This window comes from Macaca mulatta, chromosome 7 (assembly GCF_049350105.2).
Source record: "Macaca mulatta isolate MMU2019108-1 chromosome 7, T2T-MMU8v2.0, whole genome shotgun sequence".
NCBI lineage: Eukaryota > Metazoa > Chordata > Mammalia > Primates > Cercopithecidae > Macaca > Macaca mulatta.
In genome coordinates this window covers 56,140,924-56,158,080 of record NC_133412.1, presented here as the reverse complement: position 1 = coordinate 56,158,080, position 17,157 = coordinate 56,140,924, and the positions used below count along the sequence as shown (strand labels likewise).

Below are 17,157 nucleotides of genomic sequence, written 5' to 3'. Positions count from 1 at the left end.
TCATGGACTTAAACTTGTTTCCTTTTAAACTAGAACCTTTAACAGGTCTTGCATACTTCCCTACTTCCATAGGCAGAGGACGCTGAAAAGCCTCTCACATTTTCTTGGTGATCCAGGCTCATCCTCCTGAGCTGTGTAGGGATGGGACAAGACCTCAGGAGGACTGAGGTTTGCTCCCCACGAAGCTCTTCCTGTCACTGGACTTTGCACTGACTGCTTCTTAATGGCTTGTGCACTTTCTGCTTACTGCTGTCCTGGCAGTTGTCCATTTATATTTCTGTGTTATGAAAGTAGGTAATCAAGTTTGTAAAAAAAAAAGGATAAAGGTCCAGTGCAGTGGCTCACACCTGTAATCCCAACACTTTGGGAGGCCAAGGTGGAAGGATTGCTTGAGTCCAGGAGTTTGAAACCAGCCTGGGCAACATGGCGAAACCCCATCCCTACAAAAAATACAAAAAAAATTAGCTGGGTGCGGTGGGTCACACCTGTAATCCCGGCACTTTGGGAGGTCGAGGCAGGCAGATCACCTGACGTCAGGAGTTCAGGACCAGCCTGGCCAACATGGTGAGACCCTGTCTCTACTAAAAATACAAAACTTAGCCAGACAATGGCACATGCCTGTAATCCCACCTACTTGGGAGCCTGAGGTAGGAGATTTGCTTGAACCTGGGAGGCAGATGTTGCAGTGAGCCAAGATCGTGCCACTGCACTCTAGCCTGAACAACAGAGGGAGACTCCGTCAAAAAAAAAAAAAAAAATTAGCTGGGCATGGTGGCATGCGCCTCTAATCCCAGCTACTTGGAAGGTTGAGGTGGGAGGATCGCTTGAGCCCAGGAGGTTGAGGCTGTAGTGAGCTGTGATCATACCACTATACTCCAGCCTGGGCAACAGAGTGAGACCCTGTCTCAAAAAAAAAAAAAGATACGGATAAAGTAAGAATGGAAAAGCTCTGCCTGTGTACCTTAGGAATTCTGTAAGCCGTGCATGAGCTGGAGTTCTGAGTACTGACATTTGTTCTGGCTGCTCACAGGCCTTTTTGCTTCTGCTCCATGCCAGGTATTGACCTCCAGGTACGGGTTTTCTGTTTGTGTCTGAAATGAGAGTACTGCAGGAAGAAAGGGTTTTAAGCTGGAATGTTATTTGGTTAAGACCTGAAACCAAATGGTTTTCAGTAAGTCACTGTCTCTGTGGTGGTGAGGATAGGGCAGCCTCTCTGTGTGCCCTCAGAAGGTGAAAGGGACTAGAGCTACTTCTAGACAGTCTCCATTTTTAAAAAGCCTGTAAGTAGCATCCTGCCTAATGAACCAGTTTTGTTTTGCTTAAAGCCACCATTCACACTGTATACTCAATCTAAAAATTCCTGGAAGCTGGAAACCCCTGAAATTAAGGGTCCTGGTGAGGACTTGAGTGTGCCTGTTTGGGGTACAGTAATGCTCCGTTTATTTGGCATTGTTATGGAATCAGTTTTTTCCTACATAAATGATACTTCCAGATAATTGAAGCTTTCTCTCTACACCTCCACCCTCATCACCATTAAAACCTCTGAGTTGTAATTCTTTGGGATTTTTTTCTTCAAAGTATTTGGTCCATGCCTTCTGAGCACCCAGAACTTCAGTAGGACAACTGTAGCCTTGTCTAGATGATGGTGATTCAGGCCTATCATCTGGAATATTGGTGAATATAAGTGATGTCCTCAAAGGCTCTGCCGCTTTCAGACTCCTTACCCTTTCTCCTGGCACCATCAAGTCCTGTGGATTTGGTGTCTCTGCTTGCGTGTCTTGTTTTTCTCTCCTCTGTCTCTGCCAGTGGTCACCATTCTCCTTTCCATCCCATCCCTGCATACTTGAGACATCCTCTTCCCGGACTTTTTTTCCATTTAATTTGAGATGAGTTCATTATAGTTTTATGTAAGGAAAAAATTTCTGAGAAATGGCTTCAGGGGTTTTCCCATGAGTGTTGCTCATAAGCTTTGTGTGATGGGCAGAAGTTTTGGGTTTCAGCTGAGTAGAGGGAGGCCTATCTCTCACCTCTTCCTTTCCATCCTGCTGCGCCAGATTCCCACTTGGAGCCATACCAGGGCTGTTGATTAGTGACAGCATGTAAATAGCTGACCCGTTTCCGTTATGAACAACAAAGCAACTGAGACACATGGTCCTCCTCCCCTGCTGTGCATGCAGCGGACACAGCACTGTTAGCTTCTCCGGGGTGCTCTCGTCTGCAGCCCGTTTTATTCCTTCAGCCTGGAAGCAAGATGGCATTGGGAAAGCTGTTTTAAACCGCCCTGTGTTCTTTGTTACTTACATTCACATCTGGATTTTTTTGTGTATGAAAGGGTTATCTGGAACTTCTTGATGAACTCAAAAGAATCAGCTGCATTTGCAAAAGTGTTACAATGAAAACTATTTAATGAGGCTGGTTGATCATTGGGAAACTATTTCATCTTTGAACAAAAACCAAATGAAAGTGGGGAAAAGTAGCTTTGCTTCTCAAATTTTAGGAAATGTCCTCCCCCCCTTTCTTTTTTAATGAGACAAGGTCTCGTTCTGTTGCACAGGCTGGAGTGCAGTGGTGCGATCATCATTCACTGTAGCCTTCACCTCCTGGGCTCAAGTGATCCTCCTGCCTCAGACTCCTGGGTAGCTAGGATTACAGGTGTGCGTCACTACTCTTGGCTGATTTTTGTTTTTTGTTTTTTTTAGAAATGGGGTCTTGCTATGTTGCCCAGGCTGGTCTTAAACTCCTGGCCTCAAGTGATCTTCCTGTCTTGGCTGCCCAGAGTGCTGGGATAATAGGCGTGAGCCATTAAGCCAGGTCCTTATTATTCTTTATTGGAGAACTAGAAATAGTTTTGGCCGTGGGAGAAAAAGTGGCTTAAAGCAGATGGTCTCTGTGGAGACTGTGGTAGCAGCTGTCTGTGCCTGGGCTCTCATCTTGTCCTCCCTTTGCTTGTAGGTTGGTGGCAGTGGCCCTCCTGTACCTGGAACAAGAAGATGCTTTCTGGTGTCTCGTTACCATAGTGGAAGTTTTCATGCCCCGAGACTATTATACAAAGACTCTTTTAGGATCCCAGGTAGTTCTGAAAATTCTGTGTTTCAGTCATCACTTTTAGAATTGCAGCTGAAATGTGACCTGAATTAAACCTGTGGTCGGGGTTGGGGATTGCTTTGTGTACATGACTTCAGAGACTGATTCCTGAAGACAGCAGGCCACATCTCAGAGGCTGTCCCCAGTCATGGCCTGCTGTTTGTGACTGAGGCCGAGTTGGGTTCATTCAGCCCCCTGCGAACCAGCAGAGACAGACCCGTCCTGCAGGCCTAACATTGTGTTCACTGCTCTGCGCTCTCTTCCCCGGACACAGACCTACCAGCGGGCTGAGTCATAATCCAGGCGTGCTTGGGTGACTGGTGTGTTAGCTCAGGCTGTCAAGAAACAGATGTCAGGCTGGGATGAGACAAACCAGAGACTTTGGCATGGGGGAACCCCTGTGGAGGACAAGGGACAGGGAAGCTCTAGCCCCAGGAAGGGAGGAGGATGGGGAGGAGAGTCCCAGACCCTGTGCAGTGACCACCATGAAGTCCTGAGGAAGTCTGGGCAGGGCCAGTGGGGAGCCGTCAAGCCAAGGGCAGTGACCAAGGCACCCACCTCCACAGATGGGCTGCATTCGTGCCCCTGCCGCACCCGTGCCCTGCTGCTGGAAATGAACATGGTGATGCACCAGAGGGGCAGCAGCAGAGCCTGCAGTCACCTCCCACAGTGGGGGTCTGAGTGGCGCATTTCATGCCGTCCACACCTGGAGTCTGATGCCAGGGGCCAGGGCAGGGTGATAAGGGCGGGAGAGCCCAGTGTTTCCGTCTTTGCTTGGGACGGTCCTGGCCCTGGACCAGATCCTTGGCCCTTGCATCATCCCTAGGCTGAGCTGGGGCTGCTGTCGGCACTGGCTTCCCCATAAGCCGGCCCTTTGCATGTGGCCCAGCCTCAGGCAGCTTCTATCTTAGCCACAGCTGTGCCCGTGTGTGCCTACTCTGTCTCTTGTCTCTTCTCCAGGTCTGTGCCCCGACCTGGCCTACCTGCTCACAGCCTCTCCTTGCCCTTCTCCTGCACCACTCGGTGTCACAAGGCCTGGACCCACAGGCCAGCGAGAGGTGCTGGCAGGAGACTGAAGGGTGACAGGAGGGACTGAAGGGGTTTTCCCTCTCCCCGTCTCGGGCACTGTCTCTGAAGGTGGCTTTGTCTCCTCTGTGCCCAGCTCCTGTTCGGTGTTTCCTCTGTACCAACAGCTGACCCTACCGGCTCCCTTCATTGCTCCCCGCAGGGTGGCTTTCTGCCCTTGCTATAACTCTGGGCTGCCTCGCTGTCAGCTGTTTGGCTTCTCAGCTTTTCTCTCAACGATGTGGCCAGCCTCTGGATGACATTCACTCTGTGACACATATTTAGAGGGACTTCCATTTTCCTGGCTGGACCCTGAGCGAGTGTTCTTTGCATTTGCATTTCTGCCTTTGGAGGGAGGGTCATCATTATTGCCTCCTATTTCCGCCTGTGCTCCTCACCTCTCTAGCTCCCCAGGCTGGAAACTCAAGCCATCCTGGACTCTTGCCTCCTTCCCCTGTATCCCTGCCGTCAACATTTCTAGTGCTGCCACCTGCCTGGAAGCTTACATCTGTGTCCCCTTTTTGTCCGTCTCACCACGGTGGGACCACCATCCCCTCTCCATCACTGCAGTTGCCTCTCTCCTTTCTTCCCGCTGCCACTCGCCTACTGCTCCAGTTTAACCTCTGTCTCACTCAGGCATTCAGTCTCGTCCCTCTGCTGCTGTTGTCCGGGGCTCCTCAGGGTAAAGATACCTTCGAATGCCGCCAGGGCCCTCCTTCCTGCCTGCTGATGGGACATATGTTCTCTGGGCATGCCCATCCTCTGGGTACTTTCCTACTTAATCCCTCTACTGGAACAACATCCCATTGCTCATCTCCCTGGGAATCTCCTGTGCAGCCTTAGCACACAGACATCTCCTCTGTGAGTGGTCCTCCCTGCCCCAAGGCAGGCACGGGGCCCTGCTGCTGTTCCCGCTGCTCCGGTGCAGGCCTCTGGGACAGCAGCCACCTGATTGGATCATCCTTGTGTGCCTGCCTGTCCTCCAGCTAGTCAGTGGTACCTGAGGGCCATGGCCCTGTCTTTCCTTTTTCTTTCTTTTTCCTTTTCCTCTATGCCTGGCACCCCACATAGTAAATGTTTGAACTTACATGAGCTACTCTTTGACCAGGGAAGGGGACCTGGCATTTACTGAGCCCTGGCCCCGTGCCAGCAGCTGTACAACTGCACAGAGCCCTGCAAGCTTGAGCATCAGTCTCCCTATTTGACTTGGGAGAAAACTGGGAGCCGAAGACACTAATAAGCAGTTTGCCTGAGGTGCCACTGCTGAAGGGCTGAGCTGGGGTTTGAACTCAGGCCTCTGCAGCTCTGGGCCTAAGCTTGCCCATCTCTGCCCAGTGCCTAGAACGTCACAGGAGGGTGGCAAGAGAGTCAGAGCTCTGGCCTTCCCAGAGGGTGGACTTTCGCCACAGCTGCCCCCTTCAGGTCCCTGTCCCAGTTTCACAGATGTCAGTGGATCCCAGGAGAAGCTCATCTGGTCTCCCTGTGATCACTTCACTTGCTAATTACCCAGGAAATGTATTGTTCTGTTGCATTGGTGTGTAGGAAATGAACAGCAACAGGAAGAGGCAGTAGTCAGTCAGGTGGGATTAGAGGGTCAGTAAAGAAAGTTTTGTGTGTTCATGGGCACCTGACAGCTAATAGCTTTCAAAAATTCAAATTTAAAATATCAGGTGACCCAGTGTTTCAGAATAAGAAAAATGAAGGATTGATCTTTCTTAATTCCATTGAAGTGTAGCCAAGCACCTTGGTTAGGAACTTGGGTGGAGGGTCACATGTAGTAGTAGGTCACAACCCAGGCCCTACCTCCTATGAGCTGTGGAGCTTGGACACATCACTTAACAGCTCTGTGCCTCAGTTTCCCCATATGTAAGATGAGAGTAATACCCCTTCACACAGATTATTTGAGGTTGAATTCAGATGATGCATTAAAAAAAGTTGAATGTAATGCTCAGAACATTGTAAAAACTCAATAAAAGTTGGTAGTATTGTTATAGGGGAAGACTTATTTTAAATGTCTGGATTTAAGATAAAATTTGCATCACATTGTCATGTAAACATAAATGTAAATTCTAAGGAGACTTCTCCCTCCCCCCGCCGACTATACAAGTAATAGATGCTCACGAAAGAGAAGTTAGGCAATGTAGAAAGATGTTAAGAGGAAAATGGAAATTACCTGTTATCCTACCAACTGGAGAACCATGGTTAGCATTTTGATGTATTTCCTTTTGCTTTTTTTCCCCTAGTTCATATAGGTATCCAAATTGAGAGCACACTGTATCCTGGCTGGTTCACATTATAGCATGAGCATTTTCCCATGTCATTTTATACTGTGTACCCATCCTATTTGGTGGCCTAATACTCCATCAGATGGGTGCTAGAACATGTTTAATTATCCTCCTGCTTATCGATGGCCATTATGTAAGGTGGCTCTTAAAATGCGGATAGCTTTGTGTGTGCTGTCAACCCTCAGCACTGGGCTTTGCCAATCACTGTCAAACTGCCTCCTGCCAGAATCAAGTGCCTGAGCCCCGTGTCCACTGCTACTACAGTCCACATGCTTGTCAGCTTTTCCATTCATTCCATCCTTTGAGTGCATGTTCTGTGCCAGGACCTTGCTAGGTGCTGAGGACAGAGATGAATGACACAGTCATTCCATGTCCTCCAGAGCTCAGTGGAGGAGGAAGCTTGAACAGAGGCCAGAGCAAGCGTTCCCTGGCAGCCTGCTCCACACCAGCCCTCCGCCAAGCACCCGGGCAGCCTTAAGAGTGAGGCACAGTCTGCCTCCTAGTTCGGAGAAGAGATGTGTACAAGGATCTCCTCCAACGTCAGGGCCAGCTGATATGCCCCTCCCTCTTGGACGTCTTCAGCTAGATCCTCCAGGCTGAATGAATCACGTCATCATCAACTGGTCTTACAGTGAGCTGTCCGTCTCCCTTGCCACTTTATTGCTCCCTAAAGGCAGCTCCTGACTGGGCATGAAATATGGGAAAGTACGTACAGTTGACCCTTGAATAACGTGGGTTTGAACTGCATGGGTCCACTTACATGTGGATTTTTTCAAACAAACACAGACTGAAAATACAGTATTCACAGGATGTGAAACTCTCTTATATGGAGGGCCAGCTTTTTGTGCATACACCAAGGGATGACTATCGTTGTTTTTTATACTATGGATAGAGAAATTGTTTTAGTAGGTTGGTACTAGGTTTTTATTTTTATCTTTTTCCCATCAAATCCAATTGATTAGAATTAAAAGCATCAAAGGGTAGTCCGCTGTGTGAGGTTAAGTATTGTTTTGTGAAACATTTATTTTTGTTTTGTACACATGCACACTGGTTCACATGGACTGGGTGATGGTTGAAGATGCATGTTTTTTTGTGAGTCATAGACAAAGGCTAGGAAAGCCCCTGGCTGACAGGATAGTGTCTTGACTCCTCAGTGTGATTCAGGGGTGTCTGTGACCAGCTTCTGCCTGGCTGTGCTGCCTCACCTCCCAGCCCTCCTGCCTGGAAGCCTGAACTCCAGCTGTAGGAACGGTTTCTTCTCAGGGCTTGGCCGGGACCTGTCCGTGGTTCCACAGGGCTGTATGAACACATCGTTACCAGGGCCTGGCCATAGTTAGGATGGTCCATGTGTCTGGCCTTCCCCTCTCATCTTTTAACTCCTTGAGGTCAGGGTTGAACCTTATTTTTGCTCTGCCCAGCACTGGTGCCATGCCTGACACAGAGTGGCGGTAACCAGGTATCGCTTGTCTGTCGTGCGATGGGTAGTTTATATAAGCCTCATTTAATCCTCACAGTAGTCCAGTAAGAGAGAGGTAATTAACTATTTTCCACATGAGGCACAGAGCCATTTAGAGCATAATTTGCTAAAAGCCACCCAGCTAGTAAGTGATAGAGCTGAGATTCAGACTCAGGTCCATGTGATGCTGGAGTCCTTGCCACCCCCACTGCACATAGAGCCCAGCAAATGTTTGTTGAATGGACGTGGTGATGCTGCTTCCTCTTTGACTCAAGACTCCCATCTGCCCAGGATTCCAGTTTTTGGCCCTTTGTGTCAACGTCTCCTGTAGTTACATGTGGATTGGCAAGGCTGACTGTCCCAACTGCTCCTTGCAGTGGCCTATTTCCCAGGGCATTTTGAGTGCAAGAGTTGGTTTCAGGTCACGGACCCCCCCCGCACTCCCATGCCCTGTGGAAAGCATGTGTTTAGCAGACACTCGGTGTGTACCTGCAGCACACCAGGTCAGCACTGCTGGAACATGGTAGTCTGGTTCTGTGATGGGCCCCACGGCGCATTTGGAACAGTCGTGCTGCTGTCACGTGGGCTCCACCCCCAGGCTCTCAGGTTGTGTGTCTGTTTGTCTGCTTACCCGGTGACCTGGCAGGCCCCATACACCTCTCCCCTTTGTTCCCTCTCCAGGTGGACCAGCGGGTGTTCAGAGACCTCATGAGTGAGAAGCTGCCTCGGTTGCATGGCCACTTTGAACAGTACAAAGTTGACTACACCCTCATCACTTTCAACTGGTTTCTGGTGGTGTTTGTTGATAGTGTCGTTAGTGACATCCTCTTTAAAATATGGGACTCTTTCCTTTATGAAGGACCAAAGGTGGGTTAGCTCAGCTCAGCTATTTTCAGATATACATGCTTGACAACCGTCAGCAGCGTTGGTGGCGGTAGAGTGGCTGGCTCACCTGGAACTTGGGAGGATTACCACGGTGCCCACGGGATCTCAGCATGGCCTGACTAGAGCTGGGTCCAGGGTATCAGGAAACCACAGTCATTTGTTCATGTATCAGAAACATTCAACCCACATCAAGCCCTGTGATAGGCGCTGGGAGCTGTGACTTATAGTTGGAGCCTGAGCCTCACCATCTGTCAAATGTCTGGTGGTGTTGCCCCATCATATGGAGGAGGAGATGGAGACCCAGAGATCTAATAAGCAGGGGATTAGGGGGACTAACGAGGGGGAGCCAACTGCAGAGCCTTACTGCCCATGAGCCTCCCACTTGCTCTGTTGTATGTTTTTTAAAAATCAGTTTTTGAATAAGGAATACATTTACATACTAAACCCTAATTGTATAAACAGGTGTATGTAATGGAGTGGAGGCCCCCCTAGTCTTCTAGTTACTCTTCTCAATTTATTCTATACCTTAGCTGGGCACAGTGGCATGTGCCAATTGTCTCAGCTATTTGGGAGGCTGAGGTAGGAGGATCATTTGAGCCCAGGAGTTAAAGTCTAGCCTGGGCAACATAGCAAGACCCGGAAAACAAACTAAATAAGAGAAAGTACAGGTTGGCACAGGCCCTTAGATATGGGAAAAGCAATTTGTTCCAAAGCTGCTTGAACTCGCAAGACTACCAGGAGTCCATTCCCTTTAACCTCTAATGTACCCCAAACACAAATTTAAAAAAAAAAAAAAAAGACCAGGTGCAGTGGCTGACACTTGTAATCCCAGAACTTTGGGAGGCCGAGGCAGGCGGATCATGAGGTCAGGAGATGGAGACCATCGTGGCTAACATGGTAAAACCCCGCCTCTACTCAAAATACAAAAATAGCCGGGTGTGGTGGCGGGCGCCTGTAGTCCCAGCTACTCAGGAGGCTGAGGCAGGAGAATCACTTGAACCTGGGAGGCAGAGGTTGCAGTGAGCCGAGATTGCGCCGCTGTATTCCAGCCTGGGCGCCAGAGCAAGACTCCATCTCAAAAAAAATAAAAAATAAAAATAAAAATTTAAAAAATCTCCTTCTCTGTCTTCAAAAGTACACTAGTTGAGATGGAAACAGCCTCTGTAGGTGGGACTTTCTAAGAGTTTCAGAATCAGAAAACTTTGGTTTTGGTTTTATTTTAAAATGATTCCTTATGCTTGTTACTTATGCTTTATTGACTAGAAGTGTTCTCTGAATATGAAAGGATTCCACAAAGATCTCCTATAAGGAGATTTTTGGTTTGGGCTGATGTGTTGTTGAAAACCACCAGAGTTTATTTTCCTGTAATAAAGGAGTCTTGGCCTAGCCAGGAAAAATTGCCCCTCAGGTCAGTTGTCTTTCCCCAGGTTGGGGACCATGCAAGCCATGTCCCCCTGTCCCCAGTGGGGCCAGCACCCCCCTGGAGTCCAGCCTTGTGCCTGGACCCACGAGGGTTTTTCCGCTAACAGATTTCCCTGTTTATTCCACAGGTTATTTTCCGTTTTGCTCTGGCACTTTTTAAGTACAAGGAAGAGGAGATTTTGAAATTGCAAGATTCCATGTCTATATTTAAGTATCTCCGCTACTTCACTCGCACTATCCTTGATGCTAGGTGAGTCCTGGGGAGTTCTCAGATGTCAAGGAGAGCAGGAAGCCTGGCCCCTGCCTCCTTGAGAGTAGTGTGTCCTTGCTGTCTTCCAACTCAGAGCCGTGCCAGGTGTACGGTGTGGGAGGGGCATTGCTTTCCAGGGAAAGGAAGGAGTAAGGGGTGTGAGCCCCAAGTAGCCTTACGTAGGAGGAACTGAGATGATTCTGTCCTTTGTCCTACAAACACAGATCCCAACAACCAACAGCAATAGTTTCATTTGTCTAGAAAGCATTTACTGAGTACCTGCTGCGTGGTAGGGCCTGTGCTGCACACTGAGGATGACGGATGGAGAGTAAGGCCTGTCCTAGAAGACCTTGCTGGGGACACTGTTGCGCATCATTTGATCCGTGCTGTGGTAGAGGGAGCCCAGGCCGGAGAAAGGCTGAGTAAGCTGGCCAAGGGGCAGCAAGGAAACAGTATGGGGGCAGGGGTCCTTCAGGAGCGGTGGCGCAGAACTGTGGGGCAAGTGTGTTTGGGGAAGTGTGGAGGCAGCTCAGCCCGGCTGGTGCCAGTGTGGCTGGGCCATAGCAGAGCTGGGCTGTCAGGGTGCTTACAGACTTTGCTCAGGACTTGAGGCTTCATCCTGAGCGCTAGGAAGTATTACAGGGTTAGGCAAGAGACAAACAGGTCAGATTGGGGCAGGACTGGTGACTGTTAGAGGGCTCTAGGGAGAGAGGTGGTGACCTGGGGGAGAGGTGGTCCCACAGATGGAGAAGGAGGGTAGATTGAAGAGAGGGAGGGAGGAATTTGACTTGGAGGACCCCTGAGTTTCTGGCCTGGGAGGCCAAGTGTTTAGGAATCCTCCCTGGCCACACAATCATTGCCTGTTCTGGGCCACCTTTGTCTGTGTGTCCCCTGGACCACAGCTGGTTGGCTGCTCTGACCCTGACAGCTGATTCAGACACTGGGAGCTGAGGTGCTGGCTGAGGCCATGCCAGGCCTCCTGGAGGTTGTTGCTATTTTCAGGGTCTTTTATTGGGAGTGGGTTTGTAAGTTTCAGGCTTACTAATAGCACCAACAACAGTGCCCTGATTTCTGCCAAATGAGAAAGGATATTGGAATCATATTTGCTGGAGAAAGTTTGATTCTGAGTCCTGGGGTGAGCCTTGAGAGTTTCTGTTCATCTCGTGTTGGGTCAGGATTCCTGAGAGTGACACGGAATGAGCTCACCCATGCCGACAGCTAGGGCTGTGTCGGAAGCGCCGCTGCCCTCAGTTCTGTACTGGGTCCCAGGCGCTGCCAGGAGGAGCAGAGGCGAGTGGGCGTGACTCTGGCGAGTGCCCGCCCCTTCCCTGGCACCACCACTGCTGGACCTTGCATGGTCCTGCAGCGCCTCCTTGCGAGCGGCTCGCGGTAGAGTCTCCCCTGCAACTTGCTTTAGAAAGCTGGGTCGCCAGACCAGCAGGTGCTTTAAGGAGTGCCAGGCCACAGTGACAGGCTCCCCAATGTTATCAAGACTGCAGGGGCCCATAACCCGCCTATGGGCTGCAGCCTCAGTGTTTTAATGAGCTCCCCAGACTAGAGGTTGCAAGGAGGCCAGTCCTGCAGCACAGTGAGTGGCCTTCAGAAACACAGGGAGGGAGTTGTGTGGTCAGCTGCATTCAGGAGACGGGGATTAAACAGGATTGAACCAGGCTCTGCAGCAGAACTTCTGGGAGCCTTTCAAGGTGCTGAGCATCGTCTCCCAAATTTAGCTGACCACGGGGCGCCTTCTCATCTCCCAGAGGAATCTTCCAGGCCTGAGGCAGAGGTGGGGTCTGGCTTCCCAGGTGCCAGCCTGGGCTCAGAGGCCTCTGTCAGCTCCTGACTGAGGAGCAAATGAAGAATTACACTTCGGGCTCACGTTCTGCAGCACAGGAGGGGTGGGCGCCTTAGGTTTGGGGTTTGTGGGGGCTGTGGGCTGACAGCTATGGGGGAGAAAGTGCTGGTGAGTGGGGACCCTGTGCGCCGTTCACATGAAGCCTCCTCCCGCCTGGTGGGGCTGGCAGCCTGGTCCGCAGAGCCAGGCAGGAGGTGGAACCTGAGAAATCCACAAGCGGGGAACCCTGTGCTCGAGTCTTCCCTGTTCTGTGGTGCTCCCATGTTCTAGAACACACGCTGGGGAATTCGGAATTTAAATAAAGCTGGCCTCTCTGACCTTGAGCCTCTGGATGCGAGTTAAGCATGTCCAGGCAGCGGGGTTTGGAAACACAGAAGGCTGCGCCCTCGTGTGCGCCGTGTGTTGACAGGAACCCAGGCGGCTGACGGCAGCAGGAGCAAATGGCCCGCTCCACTGGGGACAGGCAGGAAGTCCTTCGGGGCATTTCTGTTTCATCACAGCTTTTCCTGGGGCTGGTGAGTCTGTTGGGCCTTCGATTGACTGGAAAGGAATGAGCCCCTGTTGCTGGATACAGAGCGTCTGGGGCCTGGCAGAATCCAGAGAGGGGAAGATGGTGGCCCTGTGTTGGAGGAACTGGCTTATTTTGTGATCCCCAGAGACCAGCGTGGCTGACCCCTTAGTGCTACAAATCCATAGCCAGGCCTCAGGACAGCTTTTGGTTTTATTTATTTATTTATTTATTTATTTATTTTATTTTTTTTTTTTTTGAGACGGAGTCTCGCTCTGTCGCCCAGGCTGGAGTGCAGTGGTGCGATATCGGCTCACTGCAAGCTCCACCTCCCGGGTTCACACCATTCTCCCGCCTCAGCCTCCGAGTAGCTGGGACTACAGGCGCCCGCCACCACGCCCGGCTAGTTTTTTATATTTTTAGTAGAGACAGGGTTTCATCATGTTAGCCAGGATGGTCTCGATCTCCTGACCTCGTGATCCACCCGCCTCGGCCTCCCAAAGTGCTGGGATTACAGGCTTGAGCCACCGTGCCCGGCCGGTTTTATTTTTATTAAGCCACTGACCAGTGGTTAGGAGCAAGTGATCACAACATTAACATTTTTATTGTAAATTGGAGCCTTGACTTGGGGATAATGTGAAACCCACGAGCTGCACGTTTCTCTGTAGACTGCATCTGGACACTTGTCACATTGCCGACTGGCTCTGACAGTCATCGCCAGGACTGCCTGGGCCTGTGTTCATTCCCCCAGTCAATCAGTCCTGGGACACAGACGTCCCGGACTCAAGCCCAGTGCCAGGCCTCATGCCTATCTGAGGATGCAGACACATCCGCACCTGTCATTACCATGCAAGTGCCGGGCACTCTTCTCAGCGCTTATGTGTGGGAACTCGAGTAATCCCACACACTAGGAGGTGGCACTACTGTCATCCCCAGTGTGCAGATGAGGAATCAGAGGCCAGAAAAGGGGGTGACTTCAGTCACACAGCAAGCATGTGGCAGAGCTGGAGTCCAGGCTGTCATTCTGAACCTGCCCCTGGCTGGGCCATTGTTCCTTGTCACCTCTCTGCAGAAGGTGGGCCTCGTCCTCTACATCAGACCCCCAGCCTGGCCAGCGCTCTTCCCACCCTGCCCCAGGCCACCTGCTGTGCCTGTGAGGGCTGTGTGTGAGCACTCACGTGAGCGCTGCTAATTCTCTTGTCTCTCCCCTGTGTCCTGCCAGGAAGCTGATCAGTATCTCCTTTGGGGACCTGAACCCCTTCCCCCTACGCCAGATCCGGAACCGACGCGCCTACCACTTGGAGAAGGTCCGGCTGGAGCTGACCGAGCTGGAGGCCATCCGTGAGGATTTCCTGCGTGAGCGGGACACCAGCCCTGACAAGGGTGAGCTGGTCAGCGACGAGGAGGAGGATACCTGAGTAGGTCCCGGGACGCTGCTCTTCCTGCCTTCACAACCAAAGTGTGCCCAAAGGGTGAAAGCACGCTTAAAAGCCAGAATGTAACGTGTGTGGCCTCTGGGAATCTGCTGGGCAGATGTCCAAAGCCAGACTGCACTTCCTCAATTCCCACTGTGCGGGGGCAGGGGTGGGAGGTCTCATCTGTTTACAGCCATTTCCATGCCATGCTTTTGGTTACACGTATCTCAGTCATGCTTTCTGTCTGATTGGTGGATCCTCAGGCTTACCAGTGGCTATTTGCAAGAGCCTGTTTCCAGCCTCCATCAGCCTGTCGGTGCTCTGACCCCCTGAAACCTTGCTTTGCTGGGTGTCGCCCCATGTTCTCTCTCCTGTCCATGATGGGCAGTGGTGTGTGGTTTTGAATGGCAGTGCTGTGAAGGATGCCCACTGTGCTTCAGGCACCTGTAGGCCAGAGGGTTGCTGCCTCAGGCATAAGGTCAGTATGAAAAGGGACTGCCTTAGAAAGGCAGGCACATCGCTTGTTCAGAAATGGCCACTGTAGAAAGCCTGTGAACCTCCCACCAGTGGCTTTAAGCTGCTAGCCGTGCCCCATTTCTAGAATAACCTTTGCTCTTCCACACGCAACCCTTCCAACAGTGGCTCCCAGCCTGCATGGGGAGGGCCTGGCTGCCCAGACACCCGCCCTCACTTCTCATGGCCAGCCTGCGTTTGCAGATTACTGGGCTGCTCTGTCCCCAGCTTGCCGCGTGCCTGGCGTGGCTCGGTGAGATTCTGTGGAATGCCCTTCTTGACTTGTGGGAATCATTCACCAAGTACGACAGTTCAGGATTCCAGGTCAACGGTGGACCGGCATATTGCAAAGCAGACCCACCCCTGGGCTGGCCTTGGTCGAGGGGATGGAGGAATCTTTTCGGTGGCGCTTTGCAGGGCAGTGGTGCAGCTGCAGCATGAACGCTCTTGGACAGTTGAAAACCTTGGCTTCCTTGGAGATGGCCAATGCTCCTGGTGTCTCCTCCACCTGACTGGGTTGTGCAGGAGGCCGGCTGCCAGTGTCCGGGGCTGGGAAACTTTTTTGCTTGGGGCCCAGGCTTGGGTGAGCTCTCCCGGGTGTGTGCCCACCCCACCACTGCCCGGAAGCATCCTTGTTCTCTGCCAGGACACGGGGTCACTGGTGCCTCTGACACGGCAGTTTCTGGGAACTCACAGGACTGCCTTTCTGAAGGCTGGGAAGAGGCTTTGAGCAAGGAGCTCATTTTTGCTTAATCCCTCTAGAGCATCCCTGATGCGTAGATGTGAGACGATGTTTTCTGGCACAGTGTTACGAAAATACAAGAAAAACGGTCTCAGTGGAATGTTTCGTATTACCTGAAAAAAACTGGAAATCATCCTTTGTTGATACGAACACACTGAGACTAAGAATTGAAGCAATGCAGTTTTAAGAAGTACTTTTTTCCTGTTATTTTGTGCTGTCAACTTTCTAGCAGTGCCGCGGCGAAGCTGGCGTTTCCGCACGCTAGACTGAGCTCCGGCTTCATGTCTTTAGTGGAGCTGGTTGACGTTTCACTGGGTAGAGGGGCTGGCCTCTATATTTAGCCAAAAGCCTTTGCCTCTTTTCAGGCATCAAAAATGGGTTTTGCCATTGTCTTTGTCTTTGAGAGCAGCAGTTTGAGGTCTGACTCCTTCAGGAAGTTGTCCTGTGAGCTGGGCGTTGTAGTCCGCTCGAATCAAATGTTGGAATCTCCCACCCCCTCAGCCCATCTGAAATGACAGCTGTCAGCCTGGAGGACGGCTGCTGAGGAGGTGCAGCAGGAATGGGGCTGGGCCCGTGGGCTGGCACCAGCTGCCCTCAGGTTTTACTTTCCAAGCTGATGGCCCCTGGAACATGCCAGCACACACTGCCATGTCCTGGGGCTAAGATGCTGCCTTTAGGGACAGGCTCGTGTTGTCCAGTTTGCCCTGAGAGATGCACCTGACCAGGGTCCCGTCATGGCTGCAACCCACAGTGGTATGTTCGTGTTCCCAGACAGTTGTCAGCAGTTGCCAGGCAGTGTGTGTGTGAGAGCAGGAGAGTTCCTGGAGGAAAGGGACTGGGGACACTTTCTCAGAGGTTCTCCTGCCTGGAATCAAGTGACGTGCATCCAGAAGGCAAGATAGGGCAGCTCCGCCTGGTTCCAGTTTGGGAACAGGATGGAGCCAACTCCTCCTTCCAGGACTGTGGCCTCCACTCTTTCGTGCTAACACTTCCCCCCTTCATGTCACTGAGGAAAGAGCTGTTCTGTCCCCTCCAGTGCCCTGAAGGTCCCTGGCCTCCACTGGCTGCCATGGCAGGGGGCCCTTCTGGCAGGGGCTGCCCCACACTGCTGTTCCTCCTCCGAACCTTCGCCCCAACACCCAGCCCATGGCCCCTGCAAGGGGGACCTTGCCAGCTGAGAAACCCAAAGGCCTGTCCAAATACATGCACCAGGACCGAGGGGAGCTCCCTCCCCACACCTGCTGGGAATTGCCAACTTTTAAATGGATGGGTTTTTTTTTAATGGGTTGAACCTCTGTTAATACTTTTGTATGCTTTCACTACAATTTATATTTTTATAGGCTATTTTCTCAAGGTGTTTCTAGATTCCACATATCTATTTTATATAACAAGTTCTTACGTTATGTGTGTGACTCCCTTGTATCTGTGCCAGCCTGAGCCTCCGAGTTGCTCTTCCCTCTGGCCCTGACTCTCACTGACTCACTGTTGTGATGTGCGGGCCCACTTCTTACCCCAGGTAGCCCCGGGCGCTGCCTGTAGTCATGCTGACAGCTGTACAGTAGCCGCCAAGACTGCTGATGGCTGGAGACGGTTCTGGTTCCAACTACGGTATATTGATATAGGAAGTATCCTAGACAGATGCTCGGTTGGGTTTTCTAACTACAAGTTTGTATGGCA

General features: G+C 51.3%; 1 protein-coding gene across 6 annotated transcripts in view; it reads left to right on the top strand.

Moving 5' to 3' along the window:
• Nucleotides 1–17,157, top strand: part of TBC1D2B (TBC1 domain family member 2B) — an 82,426-nt gene that overhangs the window by 64,997 nt on the left and 272 nt on the right. For 3 of the 6 annotated variants that reach the window (XM_077940049.1, XM_077940053.1, XM_077940052.1), the window contains exons 10-13: nucleotides 2,953–3,070; nucleotides 8,572–8,757; nucleotides 10,326–10,447; nucleotides 14,033–14,193. In XM_077940049.1, the coding sequence (XP_077796175.1) occupies nucleotides 2,953–3,070; nucleotides 8,572–8,757; nucleotides 10,326–10,447; nucleotides 14,033–14,193 (587 nt within the window). Of the gene's footprint in view, nucleotides 1–2,952; nucleotides 3,071–8,571; nucleotides 8,758–10,325; nucleotides 10,448–14,032; nucleotides 15,674–17,157 lie in introns of those variants that run through there. The other 3 variants (XM_077940050.1, XM_077940054.1, XM_077940051.1) reach the window with 2 other exon arrangements.